The 16,982-nt window shown below is 44.8% G+C and overlaps 1 protein-coding gene and 1 long non-coding RNA gene across 3 annotated transcripts in view; one reads left to right on the top strand and one right to left on the bottom strand.

Moving 5' to 3' along the window:
- LOC140071351 (uncharacterized) overlaps window positions 1–16,982 on the top strand; it is a 141,194-nt gene that overhangs the window by 93,849 nt on the left and 30,363 nt on the right. The window lies entirely within an intron of this gene.
- LOC140071347 (uncharacterized) overlaps window positions 9,752–16,982 on the bottom strand; it is a 30,783-nt gene continuing 23,552 nt past the window's right edge. Inside the window, exons 7-8 of the mRNA XM_072118982.1 lie at window positions 15,118–15,417; window positions 9,752–10,317 (exon numbers count right to left, since the gene is read on the bottom strand). Of these exons, the coding sequence (XP_071975083.1) occupies window positions 10,013–10,317; window positions 15,118–15,417 (605 nt within the window). The 3' untranslated portion in view covers window positions 9,752–10,012. The remainder of the gene's footprint in view (window positions 10,318–15,117; window positions 15,418–16,982) is intronic.

Below are 16,982 nucleotides of genomic sequence, written 5' to 3'. Positions count from 1 at the left end.
CACAAGGACCCGCACCATGGTCACAGCAATAATGTGTAGACACAAGAACCGCCACCATGGTCACAACAATAATGTGTAGACACAAGGACCCGCACCAGGGTCACAACAATAATGTGTAGACACAAGGACCCGCACCATGGTCACAGCAGTAATGTGTAGACACAAGGACCCGCACCAGGGTCACAGCAATAATGTGTAGACACAAGGACCCGCACCAGGGTCACAACAATAATGTGTAGAAACAAAGACCCGCACCATGGTCACAGCAATAATGTGTAGACACAAGGACCCGCACCATGGTCACAGCAATAATGTGTAGAAACAAAGACCCGCACCATGGTCACAGCAATAATGTGTAGACACAAGGACCCGCACCATGGTCACAGCAATAATGTGTAGACACAAGGACCTGCACCATGGTCACAACAATAATGTGTAGACACAAGGACCCGCACCATGGTCACAACAATAATGTGTAGACACAAGGACCCACACCATGGTCACAACAATAATGTGTAGACACAAGGACCCACACCATGGTCACAACAATAATGTGTAGACACAAGGACCCGCACCAGGGTCACAACAGTAATGTGTAGACACAAGGACCCGCACCATGGTCACAACAGTAATGTGTAGACACAAGGACCCGCACCATGGTCACAACTATAATGTGTAGACACCAGGACCCGCACCATGGTCACAGCAATAATGTGTAGACACAAGGACCCGCACCATGGTCACAACAATAATGTGTAGACACAAGGACCCGCACCAGGGTCACAACAGTAATGTGTAGACACAAGGACCCGCACCATGGTCACAACAGTAATGTGTAGACACAAGGACCCGCACCATGGTCACAACTATAATGTGTAGACACCAGGACCCGCACCATGGTCACAGCAATAATGTGTAGACACCAGGACCCGCACCATGGTCACAACAATAATGTGTAGACACAAGGACCCGCACCATGGTCACAGCAATAATGTGTAGACACAAGGACCCGCATCATGGTCACAGCAATAATGTGTAGACACAAGGACCCGCATCATGGTCACAACAATAATGTGTAGACACAAGGACCCGCACCATGGTCACAGCAATAATGTGCAGACACAAGGACCCGCATCATGGTCACAACAATAATGTGTAGACACAAGGACCCGCACCATGGTCACAGCCATAATGTGTAGACACAAGGACCGCACCATGGTCACAGCAATAATGTGTAGACACAAGGACCCGCACCATGGTCACAACAATAATGTGTAGACACAAGGACCCGCATCATGGTCACAACAATAATGTGTAGACACAAGGACCGCACCAGGGTCACAGCAATAATGTGTAGACACAAGGACCCGCACCATGGTTACAGCCATAATGTGTAGACACAAGGACCGCACCATGGTCACAGCAATAATGTGTAGACACAAGGACCCGCACCATGGTCACAACAATAATGTGTAGACACAAGGACCCGCACCAGGGTCACAGCAATAATGTGTAGGCACAAGGACCCGCACCATGGTCACAGCAATAATGTGTAGACACAAGGACCCGCACCATGGTCACAACAATAATGTGTAGACACAAGGACCCGCACCATGGTCACAACAATAATGTGTAGACACAAGGACCCGCACCATGGTCACAACAATATTGTGTAGACACAAGGACCTGCACCATGGTCACAACAATAATGTGTAGACACAAGGACCCGCACCAGGGTCACAACAATAATGTGTAGACACAAGGACCCGCACCATGGTCACAGCAATAATGTGTAGATACAAGGACCCGCACCAGGGTCACAACAATAATGTGTAGACACAAGGACCCGCACCAGGGTCACAACAATAATGTGTAGACACAAGGACCCGCACCATGGTCACAGCCATAGATGGAGGGTCATCTGCCAGGACCTTATGATAGTATTCATGAATATAATATCAGGAAGGGCGATTGTTCATGGACAGATACGATCACATGACCCTCCATCTATAGGCCAGGAATCTCTGGCTCATGAGGTTAAGGACAGGAGGTTTTACTTCCCATATCAAGAAAGGGGAACAGAACATAATAGATACTTAGTGGTAAATTACCTAATATCCTGCCCCCTACTTATACACAGATTACAAAACACAAGAGGTAAATGGACGACCCCTTTAAACAAATGTTGTAATGTAACACGGAGAACCACACAAGTTTGGACTAGTTTTTATTTTCCATATAAGATGAGGTTGATGTGATTTGGTGCAGTGATAGTGTGCACAGCGTCTTAGGACAGGACCGGGTAGGTTTTCTGTAAAAATGTCAGCAGTTTTCATTCCGCACCAAAAAAAAAAAAACACTTATAAATGTCAATTTCTTGTCTAAATTTTTTTGTGACTGGTCTGGATTTCCTGCGCCTTGTCATCTGCACCCATAATACTCACGCTGCAAATTCTGATATTAATAAGGGAGACATCAACTGCAATGACTGTAAATCAGACAACGATGTGTAAAAATGGACTGCAAGCTTGCCCTGTTTTCAGCTTGGTGGAGAAGGGGGGGGGGGCTTTGAGGAGGCCGTGCCACAAATTCGGGAACAAATAGGACCTGCCCTATGTCCTGCAGTATGGCCACCCGGCACAGCCGTAATAATCATGTATAAGAGCCCTCAGGCTGTCTGCACACATTGCAGATTCCGTGAAGATTCCGTGAAGATTTTGGTGCAGATTGGTGTCCCTAATCAGCTCGCCCCGCCCCCTTTACCCGATAAAATCGGGTTAAAAGTGGTATGGAGTAGGGGACTGTAGTAGGGAGCCAATCAAGACCCAGAAGAGCCGCCTCACTACGAAGAGCTGGACTTCCCATCACTCGTCCCTCGCCCTCCATGTACTTTGTCCACTTGCAATTTAATTTCCCTTTAAAGACTTTGTTGCAATGTGGTTCTCATTTTACATTGTATTTCTGGGGCTCGTGCAATGCTTGTTTTACATGGCTGGTGATACATATTACTTCACTGTGGATGTAGCATTCATACTTTTGTAGGCAGAGTGTAGGTGAGTGCCTCTTGGGACCCTGCTTTGTACCCCCAGGCGTGTCCAGAGGTGCCGTAACATTGTTTACGTTTTTAAGTGTTTTTATATTTGATGTGTGTTTTGTCTATACTTTGGTCGTTATGTGCATCTCTTTGCTCTTTGTGTGATTCTGGTCTGTTGTATTGATGCATGACTGATTTATTGTTGCGGTGCCCACCTCCCCTTTCTTGGTTCTCATACCTTTAAAGACTTTAGTCACCTGATTACTCTTGTAGTGACTTCTGTTCCCATTGTTATCACAAGGATCCATTACTCCGCTGTTTACAAACTTCCCCGAAGAGGAAATCCTATGTTGTGTATATAGACGCTGTTCGTCATCTCATTGAGCCTGAGAAGTGATGTAACAATGTAGCACACATCAGCGTGTGTAACCCTGCAGCCCGAGGCTGTCACTGTCACAACTGCACGACCCCATGATCACAGGTCACAGAGACTGAGCTCATAGGTCTCTATTACAGGCAGTCCCCGGGTTACGTACAGGATGGGATCTGTAGGTTTGTTCTTAAGTTGAATTTGTATGTAAGTCTGAACTGTATACTTTATCATTGTAACCCCCAGCCGAAATCTTTTTGTTCTCTGTGACAATTGGATTTTAAAAATGTTGGGTTGTCATAAGAACCAGGAGTAACAATAAAGCTTCATTACAGACACCTGTGATAACTGTTACAGCTGTATATTGTACAGTATGTACAGTAAGGACAGTAAATTACCAATTACCAGGGGCCTGTTTGTAACTAGGGGTTGTCTGTAAGTCGGGTGTTCTTATGTAGGGGACCGCCTGTATATCAGCAAACACTGTAGTTGTCAGGTTTATATATAAATAATACTGAGGTTTATATTGACCCCTGGTTAGCAGGGTTACAGTTCCATCCTGATTTACCCTAAATTTGGCTTGACATATCGAAAGCAAATGTACTGATATTCCTGACATCTCTGTGGGCCCTGGAATATACAGGGAGCTGCCTGGTATAGCCACGTAGGTAGTCACATTATATCACTGTGTACATGTGCACATCCAGGGAGTGGGAACATTTTGGTAACTTTATCATTAATAAGAGCAGTAATTTAGTTGCACGCCATGTATAGTTGTGCGCTGCCTTTGGAGTATTGAGAGACTACAGAAACATAAAGAGAGAATTCCTATATCCTCCATGATGATCAGCGCTAGAAACTGTTTCCCCACAAACACTGTAAGTAGATATTCCCAAATTAAAGGAAATTTATTGTCAGGAATCTACTTATTTACTAGATCTTGGTGGTAGATATTCATAAAATATTAAATGTCAGGGGTTAGTTTTACAAAGTAATAAAAACGGGATTAGTTACATTTAGGGAATCGTATGCCAGGATCTAGTAAATAAGTAGATTCCCGGTGCTAGATTTCCATTAAAAGAAATCAACCACTGAAAAAACAAAGAAAAAACCCCCTAGAAATACTCCGCTCCTCTTCATCGATATCACCTACAAAAGAAAGTTATAATTAGCAGCATGGAGTGCAGGGACAAGATGTCCAGTGCTCCGGGCTGCTAATTATGCACACACCCCGCACCTCCCTCTCCCATGCTTCCATGACGTCACCCAAGGGTGTGCATAGTTAGCAGTCCGGAGTGCCAGATATCTTGTCCGTGGCTGTGCCACACTATCCTTTTTTGCCTTGTTATTTTTTAATGATGCTGTTTTTCCACCAATGTTCTGTAACAAACTTCTGAGACTTTAATAGAACATCCATAGCTTTATTGAGAATAATTTACATGCAGATGTTCTCTATTTACAAATCAGAAGACTTTTAAAGACAATTGGACAAATTGGATTGGATTTAGGGATAAAACAAAAGATATTGCACTAGCACTGCCTGTACCTAATAAACACTAATATACCTTATTTTTCGGACTATAAGGCACACCGGATTATAAGGAGCACCATTAATAAATGCCTGCTAAAACGTCTAGGTTCATATATAAAGCGCACTGGATTCTAAAGCCCCTTCTACACTGGCGTTTTTCACGCGCGAGTTCTGCGCGTGCATTTGACGCGCAGAACTTGCATTGCACTCTGTCCCATTGTATTCAATGGCTCTTTCTCCATTAGCGTTGTTTTTGACGCGCGTGCTTGCGTTCGTTTGCACGCGCGTCAAAATCGCAGCATGCTCTATTTTTGCGAGTCACGCGCAATTTTCACGCCCCATTCAAGTCTATGGAGATGCATCAAGAACGCATTGCACTCGCAATCATTGCAAGTGCAATGCGAGTGCAATGTGTTTTAAACGTAAGGGTTGCTAGGTGACCAGAATAACATTATTTCCCCTGCTCGCGAACGATCATTTAATTAAAAAAACACAGTGAAGAACAGTGAAGAATAGAATAAAAACAGTGAACACAGTGACCACAGGATCATTTAAGAGAAAAAACGGCCAAAATAGCATGTGAAGAACAATATATATGTGTGAAGAACACATTGCAGATGTATTTAAACATCTGCAATGTGTTCTTCACACACATATAAATTGTTCTTCACATGCTATTTTGTTCGCACCGTTCTGCGCGTATCTCCCGACAAGTAAGCAGATGTGCCGAACATCTGTAATCTATTCTGCACTGTGTTCTGCACTGTGTTTTTCTCTTAAATGATCCTGTGGTCACTGTTTTCACTGTGTTCACTGTTTTTATTCTATTCTTCACTGTTCTTCACATCTGCTAACTTGTCGGGAGATAATATACACGCGGAACAGTGAAGAATAGATCGCAGATGTTTGCAACTTATCAGAAGACATTATTTTTTAATTAAATAACCCATTTTAATCCCAAACCATGGTCCCTTTGAAAAATGCTCGAGTCTCCCATTGACTCGCGCGTGAAAAATGCGCCGAAAACGCAAAAAAAACGCTAACAACACACGCGTGAAAAACGCAAAAACGCTAATTACTCCAAGGAAAAATGGAACAAAAACGCAGCCAAAAACGTCAGTTTTTCACGCATTGCACCCTGACGTGAAACGCAACGCCAGTGTGGAAGAGGCCTAAGGATGAATGACCAGCAGGTGGCAGACCAGTGCACAGTTCAAGGCAGCATTATCTTGTGTCACAATTTTAAAGTTAAATCCCGCGCTCAGTCTGAATCCGTCGGATCATCCGACCGCCCGCTCCCCGATTTCTGTCGCATGACAGCAGCACAGCTGCGCCACAATCCGATCATGTGTGACACAATCCCCTTTTAAATGCGGCGCAAATCGGAAAACATCGGAATATCCAACGTTTGTGCGTTCCGCGGACCCTTATTAAATGAGCCCCAATGTGTATTTGCCACACATTTCAGTTTACTGATTGAATATTGATAATTTACGTTGTTCTATCGCACAAAATATCAATAAAATTGATTGCGGGTGTAACTTTTAACCCCGTCAGGACTAAGCCATTTTAGGGCTTTAGGACCAGGCCTGATTTTTTAAAATTTGCCCTGTGTCGTCATATGAGGTTATACATGTGTAAGGCTTTCACATATCGAGGGTGTTTTGATATTGTTTTTTTTCATAACACATTGTACTTCAAATTAATAGAAAAATGTTGATGATCTTTTATGTTTAGTTATGGAAAAAAAAATGGAAATTTGGCAAAAATTTCTAAAAATTATTCATTTTTAAAGTTCTAAATTTTCTGCTCTCACTTTGAGAGGCCTAAATAACAGTAACATATCATTTTAGAAACTACACTCCTCAATGTGTGAAAAATCAACTTTAAGAAGTATGTTAACCCTTTAGATGCTTCACAGGGGTTAAAACAAAATGGAGGTGGAATTTACAAGCTGTAATTTTTTTTTAGACAATGGGGGTAATTTACAAAGGGCCCGATTTGCGTTTTCCTGACGTGTTACCCGAATATTTCCGATTTGCACCGATTTTCCCTGTATTGCCCCGGGATTTTGGCGCACACGATCGGATTGTGGCACATCGGCGCTGGCATGCACGCGACGGAAATCGGGAGGTGTGGCCGAGCGAAAAAACAACGGATTCGGAAAAAACGCCGCATTTCAAACAATAAAAGTGTCGCTTTGGACGTGCTTACCTTCACTCGGTCCGGCTCGGTGAAGTTGAGTGCGTTCAGATGCTTTTCAGCGCAGCAGCGCCACCTGGTGGACGTCGGAGGAACTACCTTAGTGAATCCCGGCCGGACCCGAATCCACCGCAGAGAAGGCGCCGCTGGATCGCGAATGGACCGGGTAAGTAAATCTGCCCCAATGTATTCATTTTGGCCAAAAATTAAACCGTCACAAAGTATTAAATGATGACAAACTCCACCAAGTTTGATACCGAATTTCTCCTGAGTATAAGGATGCCCCATATCTGGTGGTGACTGCTGTATGGGCGCACGGCCGGGGATAGAACGGTAGGAGGCGCCATCCAGAGCAGATCTGCAATGTCACATTTTACAGGCTATAAAATATTTTTTTTTTGTAATTTGGACATATGGGAGATTATTTTTTTTTGTGAATGAGATCCACTTTTCAGGTACATCATTTGCAGGGGAATCAACCGCGTATTATCAGATTTTATTAACTCTTTCTTTGTGGGTTTAAAAAAATCATTACAAAAAAAATACTTTTTCTTCATATCATGTCAGGGTAAATATTACTTTTTTATCACTTTTTATGCTGCTTTTAATGAGGTCAAATGTGAAAATAATAATAATAATAATAATAATAATTTTTGTTGGTTTTTTTTAGCATTTTTTACTGTGTTCACTGTGAGGGCTGAGTGACAATTTTATTTTATTGTACGAGATTTTATGGACGTGTCGATCAGGATAGTCGTGATCCCAGCTCTTACTGCGTGATCCTGACTATTGCGTACTGCCAAAATACCCCGGTGATCGCTTCTAAACCTGGGCAATCACCATGACTTAACTCTATGTCAAGGTGCAGAAGCTGCCCGCATCCTATGACACAGAGTTTCAAGGTAAAGATGAGGAAAAATTCAAGTGCAATTCACTATATTTTTCTTTTAGTTTTACTTTGTTGCCTCCTACTGGTCAGTATTGACATTACATTAGAAGTTCCCTCTTCACCCACATCCTCCAGCAGCCCTTGCTGACAGTGTTGTGAAAAAGTAACCACCTGACCCAGTGATATAGTCACAAAGGGGGAGATTTATTACTTGTACAAACGCCCTGAAATAGCTGCAGGCATGGCAATTATTTCCTCTTTTATGGCATCTCCATGCCAAGATCTTCAACATCCAAGGTTTGGTGCCTTTTGCTCTCAAATCCACTGAAACAAATGTCAGAATGTTCAGAATTCTTTTTGAAATTATTTATTATAGTATAAAATGGACATAGAATATCAAACAATCACTTGTTTAAAAAATGATCAATATTTCGCTGGATATTTGCGGTGCTGTGACAGGTATTTAGCAGGGGATTGTGCCACACGCAATCGGATTGTGGCGCAGCTGCGCTGCTTTCATGCGACACAAATCGGGAGGGGGGGGGGAGAGCGGGTCGTTGGACGATCCAACTGATTCTGACAGAGCGTGGGATTTACATGCACCAGGAAGAAGAAGATGAACTCCAGGGACCTGAGCGGGGAAGCGACACATGCAGGATATCGGGCGCACGATCTTAGTGACTCCCTGCACAGCACATTATACACGGACAATGCACTTACATGCACCAGGAAGAGGAAGGAGAACTCCAGGGACCTGAGCGGGGAAGTGACACATGCAGGATATCGGGTGCAGGATCTTAGTGACTCCCCGCACAGAGCATTATACACGGACACTGCACTTACATGCATCAGGAAGAAGAAGGTGAACTCCTGGGACCTGAGCGGGGAAGCGACACATGCAGGATATCGGGCGCATGATCTTAGTGACTCCCTGCACAGCACATTATACACGGACAATGCACTTACATGCACCAGGAAGAAGAAGGTGAACTCCGGGGACCTGAGCAGGGAAGCGACACATGCAGGATATCGGGCGCACGATCTTAGTGACTCCCCGCACAGCGCATTATACACGGACAATGCACTTACATGCACCAGGAAGAAGAAGGTGAACTCCTGGGACCTGAGCGGGGAAGCGACACATGCAGGATATCGGGTGCAGGATCTTAGTGACTCCTCCCACAGCGCATTATACACGGACAATGCACTTACATGCACCAGGAAGAAGAAGGTGAACTCCGGGGACCTGAGCGGGGAAGCGACACATGCAGGATATCGGGTGCATGATCTTAGTGACTCCCCGCACAGCACATTATACACGGACAATGCACTTACATGCACCAGGAAGAAGAAGGTGAACTCCGGGGACCTGAGCGGGGAAGCGACACATGCAGGATATCGGGCGCACGATCTTAGTGACTCCCTGCACAGCACATTATACACGGACAATGCACTTACATGCACCATGAAGAAGAAGGTGAACTCCGGGGACCTGAGCGGGGAAGCGACACATGCAGGATATCGGGTGCAGGATCTTAGTGACTCCCCGCACAGCGCATTATACACAGACAATGCACTTACATGCACCAGGAAGAAGAAGGTGAACTCCGGGGACCTGAGCGGGGAAGCGACACATGCAGAATATCGGGCGCAGGATCTTAGTGACTCCCCGCACAGCGCATTATACACAGACAATGCACTTACATGCACCAGGAAGAAGAAGGTGAACTCCGGGGACCTGAGCGGGGAAGCGACACATGCAGGATATCGGGCGCACGATCTTAGTGACTCCCTGCACAGCACATTATACACGGACAATGCACTTACATGCACCAGGAAGAAGAAGGTGAACTCTGGGGACCTGAGCGGGGAAGCGACACATGCAGGATATCGGGTGCACGATCTTAGTGACTCCCTGCACAGCACATTATACACAGACAATGCACTTTGGTTGAACTCCTCGGACAGGTAAGTAAATGTGCCCCATTACCTCCTTTTTTCCAGTCTCCATTGGACACTACTCATCTTTCCTTGATGCTCAACTTTACAAGTGAATATCATCCCCAGATCTTCCTCTTTAACAATGTGACACATGTGGCCTATAACATAAAACTCTTCAGCCTCTTGATCCTCGGGCTCATTAGTTTGTGATGGAATCTCTTCATCTTCTTTATACCAAGTCACTCTTATGTTGTGTGGATTAAATGAGTGAATTTTGAACTTCAGCTCCAAGCTGTCTCCAGCCTCGTAGGATTCTTGGTTAGACTGAATTGGATCCAGTTTGGGCTCAGCTTTAGAAGGAAGGAAATACATCAGCTAAACATAACAGTGGAATACTGAAAATACTTAGAATTAAGCTAGATAACAGAAACTTGACTAGTTACAATCTATAAAGTATAGGGATATAAGATCTGTAAGCAGTGAAGCTTCTGATACATCATAAAGTTGCTAGATGACATTTTCTGTTAAAGGAAATCTACCAAAAGGATTAAGGTTTGTAAACCAAGCACACTGACATACTGGATCCACTCTTCTTTAAGCTTCTTATGCACTGCTGTTACAAACATTATGCAAATGAGGCTGAGAGGCTCCAGGCTCCGTAGGTTTTAATGGATCCTGGAGCCCCTCAGGCTCATTTGCATACGTACACCAGTATGTCAGTGTGCTTGGTTTACAATAGTTGATCCTGGTGGTAGATATCCTTTAACCATTCATGTAACAATGATGGAATCTGTATATAGGTTTTCCTGGATGGAAAAAGGAAGACTTGGATTAACCCCTTCATGACGGGTCAACATAAAAAGTGATCAAAAATTGGAGTTGTGAAAATGAAAGTATGAAAAAGTTACTGGTGTCAGTAAGGTGTTCAGACATAACCAAAATATGTCAATTTGGTATCTGAGTGATCGTACTGACTGAAAGAATAAAGTGATGGTGTCAATTGGGTCAGACAGTGAAAGCTGTAAAAACCAGAAAGAAAATGGCGCAACTGAATTTTTTTGGCAATCACAACATATTTGGAGTTTTCTTTCTAGTTTCCTCTTACATCTTAAATGGTGACACTAGGAAGTAAAAATATGGCTAGTGGGAGAAGGGGGGTGAAAAACAGGAAACTTGTTCCTGAAAGGGTTAAGTAACATACTCAAACTTCTGCCCCCTTACTCCCCCCAGCCTTCGTAGGGGGAAGAAAAAAAGTGTCCCTTTGAGTATATATAAGCACCTGAGTATATGGATAGGACAAACTGCAAAAGTAGAATAATATATTTCCTAATGGATTCTTATAGTAGTTAGGCTTCATCCAATAGAGGGATTAATATATATATATATATATATATATATATATATATATATATCTGTGGGGATTATTTGATGTAAGACTTGTCTTGATCGTCAGTACCTGAAAAATGAGGCCACTGTCCTGCAATGTGACGCCCTGTACAGCTGGCATGAGCACCCACCTGCTCCATACTTTGTGTCCAGTCACCAAAATTGCTGAAATTCAGAAGCATTAGACACCACACTTGCTCTATTTCTGTTGTGACGTCTAATGAAACTTTCCCTTGAGGACCAAAGGAGACATATGCAACACCCCTGCCAATGCATAGGCAGGCTGGTAGTTGCGAAAAGCGCCCTCTTTAGGTTGTTAGTTGTTAGGGGGAGTCACAAATCCTCTAAGATTCTACAATCTGGGTATTGTGTAATTGCAGCTGCAGATGCTGCCTGGAAAGGCAACAGGAAACTGGTGTATGTTATCATCCAATGATGTGGCTGTTATGGAGTTGGAATGTGATTGGAGAGGTGCTACCACCTGATCAGTGGGAGTATAAAAACCCCTGCTGGGTGAGAGCACATGGTCTGTGTGGTCTGGTCTTCAGTCAGAGTGAGGAGCGCACCTTCATTGCTGCCTCAGACATCAATCCCTACTGCCTGGCACACAGGGCAACTCTGGAGACTTAAGCCCAGAACTTCAGCTTCCACAACTTGGACTCAGTTCCACCTGAACCAGCCCAGCCTACATCTACTATCGGGTTGTGTGCACCTTTCCTGAAGAACAACTCTCCATGAGTTCCCCAGCAACAATGAATGTGCTGTTAATCGTGTTTGGCCGTTGCCTGCTGTTCAATAAAGAACTGTAAGTTGATTTGCAAAACATTGACTCTGTATGATCCCTGGATACGGCTGTTACCACCATGGGCTCCCCATCCATTACCCAGGGACTTATCCTACAGACTCTCTGGGGTTGCCCCAGGGTGAACCAGCCTCTCCCTCCATATTTCTTGCACACACCACCCGCTGGAGACCTGCCAGGCTGTAGGACACCCTCCGGTCCCCATACCAAGCACCGTAACATCAGTGTGCCCTAGGCTACAACCGCCAGCCACTCCGGTATTCTGGGCCCCGGCTGCCTCCAGGCCCCAAGAAAAGGCTAGGTTGCACATACAGCAGACTTTGCAGCATAGCATCCAAAATCTGATAGTGACTCAAGCTCTAGTAAAGTTTAAGGGCAAGTGACAGTCATGTGTGTATCTGAAACATCGGCCTTTCTTCAGTGGCTGTAGACAACCAGGGCCCAGAATACCGGAGTGGTTGGCTAGTGCGGCCTTGGGCGCGCTGATGTCACAGTGCTTGGTATGCGGACCGGAGGGCTGTCCTACAGCCTGGCAGGTCTCCAGCAGGTGGTGTGTGCAAGAAATATGGAGGGAGAGGCTAATGCAGTGGTTTCTCCCTGGGACAACCCGTAATGGTGTACAACCTGATCCAGGGATCACACAATGTTGTGCAAATCAACTCACTGATCTTTATTGGAACTTGAACAGCAGGCAATGACCTTTATCTGGCTTTATCAGTCGGTTTTCTTTAGTGTGAGGCAGAGCAGAGAACTTTAGCAGAAGCACGAAGGACATGCAGCACAGTTTGAAACGTTAATGTGCTGCATGGGTCAGGAGGCCGACGTCCAGTGCGCTACGGTCTGTGACAGTACGCTGACACTGTGGGAAAAGAGAAGGCCTACGCTCGTGGGGGGGACCGCTAAATGGGGGGGGAGGGGGCTGTTGTTACTTGGGATGAGGGGTGTTGTTACCCAGGTGAGGGGGGGTCATTGATGTTACTGGATGGGGGGGGGGGGTTATGTTACTGGGCAGGGGGGGTTGTTACTGGGCAGGGGGGGTGATGTTACTGGGCAAGGTGGGTGATTGATGTTACCCCCATCCCCCTTGTATGTATTTGAAATACTTGGGGGTTGGTGGCTGTATGTGGATGTATTACTGGGGGGTTGGTGGCTGTATGTAGATGTATTACTGGGGGTTGGCAGCTGTATGTAGATGTATTTCTGGGTGGTTGGCGGCTGTATGTATATGTATTACTAGGGGATTGGTCGCTGTATGTAGATGTATTACGGGGGGGGGGGTGGCAGCTGTATGTAGATGTATTACTGGGGGGTTGGCGGCTGTATGTAGATGTATTACTGGGGGGTGGGCGGCTGTATGTAGATGTATTTCTGGGGGGTTGGCAACTGTATGTAGATGTATTACTGGGGGGTTGGTGGCTGTATCTAGATGTAATACTGGGGGGTTGGCAGCTGTATGTAGATGTATTACTGGGGGTTTGGCAGCTGTATGTAGATGTATTACTGGGGGGTTGGTGGCTGTATCTAGATGTAATACTAGGGGGTTGGCGGCTGTATGTAGATGTTGTATTAGGGGGAGGCGGCTGTATGTAGGTATATTACTGTGGGTTGGCAGCTGTATGTAGATGTATTACTGGGGGGTTGGTGGCTGTATCTAGATGTAATACTGGGGGGTTGGCAGCTGTATGTAGATGTATTACTGGGGGTTTGGCAACTGTATGTAGATGTATTACTGGAAGTTTGGCGGCTGTATGTAGATGTATTAATGGGGTTTGGCGGCTGTATGTAGATGTTGTACTGGGGGTTTGGCGGCTGTATGTAAATGTATTGCTGGGGGCTTGGTGGCTCTATGTAGATGTATTAAGGGGGGGATGGCGGATGTATGTAGATGTATTGTTGGGGGGTTGGCGGCTGTATGTAGATGTATTATTGGAGGGTTGGCGGCTTTAGGTAGATGTATTACTGGGGGGTTGGCGGCTGTATGTAGGTGTATTGCTGGGGGTTTGGCGGCTCTATGTAGATGTATTAAGCGGGGGATGGCGGATGTATGTAGATGTATTGTTGGGGGGTTGGCGGCTGTATGTAGATGTATTACTGAGGGTGAGGCGGCTTTAGGTAGATGTATTACTGGGGGGTTGGCGGCTGTATGTAGATGTATTGCTGGGGGTTTGGCGGCTGTATGTAGATGTATTATAGGAGGGTTGGCCGCTGTATGTAGATGTATTACTGGGGGGTTGGCAGCTGTATGTAGAGGTATTACTGAGGGCTTGGCGGCTATATGTAGATGTATTACTGGGGGGTTTGGTGCCTGTATGTGGATGTATTACTGGGGGTTGACGGTTGTATGAAGATTTAATGCTGGGGGGTTGGCAGCTGTATGTAGATGTATTACTGGGGGCTTGGCCGCTGTATGTAGATGTTGTACTGGGTGTTTGGAGGCTGTATGTAGATGTATTTTTGGAGGGTTGGCGGCTGTATGTAGATGCAATACTTGGTTGTTGGCGGCTTTATGTAGATGTATTGCTGGGGGCTTGGGGGATGCATGTAGATGTATTACTTGGGGCTTGGCCGCTGTATGTAGATGTTGTACTGGGGGTTTGGAGGCTGTATGTAGATGTATTATTGGAGGGTTGGCGGCTGTATGTAGATGTATTGTCGGGGGGTTGGCGGCTGTATGTAGATGTATCACTGGTGGGATAGTAGATAGTGAGCAGAAAGACATGTATATATGCTACATTCAGTGGGGGCCTCCATCAGATTTTGCGCCCAGGGGCCCCCACCAACCTTAATCCGGCCCTGGTAACAACTACCCACCCTTTGCATTGGCAGAGGTGTTGCATATATATAGTGGCTTCACTCCCTTCCATACAGTACAACTGATGTTCATTTGGGGACCAAATTTATAGTATTATGCAGAGAATGACTTAAATCGTATAAATATTAAATAAAAACTTTGGTTTCTTACCCTTTTTTTTCAGTATAAATGTAATACTCTTAGTTGTATACCGCTGCTTTACTTTACACTTGACTATTTTCCCATAGTCTTCCTCTGTAACAATGCACTGCACAGAACTCCAAGCAGAATAGAGCCCATTCTCTTCTTCTGTTCCTTTAATATGTTGTGCTGAAATTTCTTCTTTGTCTTTGTACCATAAAACTTTTATACTTTTTGGATAAAAAGAGCGCATTCTACACGTCAGCTCCATCCAGTCCTCATCATTGAGTTTTATTTCAGTTGCACGTATTGGAGTTACTTTGACTTTAGCTACAGGTAAAATAAATAGTAAAATAAAAATAAAAATATCTGTATTAAAAGTAATTTTATTGTTATATATGGGGGCCATGGGGTGGGCCTATACAGTTTAGGGTATGGCCACAGGACCAGGCATTTTACAGTGGACCTTATAAATGGTGGTTAGTCCCAGGAAAGGGGGTGGAGTAAAGGCTGTGGCATAAGACATGACCCTTCCCGACATGTGACGTAACATATTGTAGCAAACCCTTACCGGTAACACCCGTGATCTGAGCTACCACCGATCGCTGCAGTTAACCCGTCCATTGCTTCCGGCAATGCGCTGCCATCTCGGCAGGGATCGGGACCATGAGGCTGTCTTGTTTTAGCTCATTGACTACAAGGTGCGATTAGCACATTGGAGCAGATTTACTCACCCGGTCCAGTGGCGATCCGGCGGCGCGTTCTCCGATGCTTATTCGGGTTCTGCCGGGATTCACTAAGGTCGTGCGCCCGATGTCCACTAGTTGTCGCTGCTGCGCTGAAGTTCACCGGAGTTCACTTCCTGCATGTGAATGCTATTTTTGCGACACAAATTTTTTTTTAAAATTCCGCATTTTTTTCGAATCCGTCGGGTTTTCCGATGGCCACGCCCCTCGATTTCTTTCGTGTGAAAACTGGCACCGCTGCACCACAATCCGATCGCGTGCACCAAAATCCTGGGGCAATTCGGCGCAAAACAAAAAAATTCGGGAAACTCAGTGGAAAAAACGCGATTCGGACCCTTAGTAAATGTGCCCCATTGTAACGAATGAGGAGGAAAATTCCCTATATACTGCATACAGTAGTATGGATGTATATGGTAGGATGGATCAGACAACCTAGGGTTAATGTACCCTAGGGGGTCTGAAAAACAGTAAAATTTAAAAAAAAAGAGTCGAAAATGGCACTTTTTGCCATTTTGAAAAATATAAAAAATTCAATAAAAAGTGATCAAAAGATTGTACAGTAGCATTGAAAACGTCATGAAAAAATTTTTTGGACAGGAGGTTTTAATTCTTGTAAAACATTATAAAACCTCCTATTCAAATTTGTTATCCCCGTAATCGTACCGACCCAAAGAATAAAGTAGACCTGCCATTTGGGGTGTACAGTGAAATCCATAAAATCCAAGCCCACAAGAAAACGTGTGCCTTTGGAATTTTTTTCCCACTTCCCAGTACACGACATGGAATATTGCATACCAACACACAGCTCTCTACATGGAAAATAAAAAGTTATAGATTTTTGAAGGTGGGGAGTGAAAAATGAAAACGCAAAAACAAAAAAGGGCCTCGGTGGGAAGGGGCTAAAGGGGTTGTCTGGGAATAAAAGAAAATGTATACATGGATAGGGGACTGTAAAAGTAATAAACCTCTTATACTCACCTCCTCCATGCTCCTGTCCAGTCACAGAGTGAGGGATCACTGCTGGCCTCTGTATACAAACAGAGACCTGGCAGTGACAGGCAGCACCACGGCTGAACACGAGCATGAAGTGAGGTGACTATTATTATTTTTACAACCCATCGCCACTAGCTATACATACAACTTTTCAAA

This window comes from Engystomops pustulosus, chromosome 7, assembly GCF_040894005.1.
Source record: "Engystomops pustulosus chromosome 7, aEngPut4.maternal, whole genome shotgun sequence".
Classification (NCBI taxonomy): Eukaryota; Metazoa; Chordata; class Amphibia; order Anura; family Leptodactylidae; genus Engystomops; species Engystomops pustulosus.
Note: the sequence above shows the minus strand (reverse complement) of the source record. Positions and strands in the feature narration are given on the sequence as shown.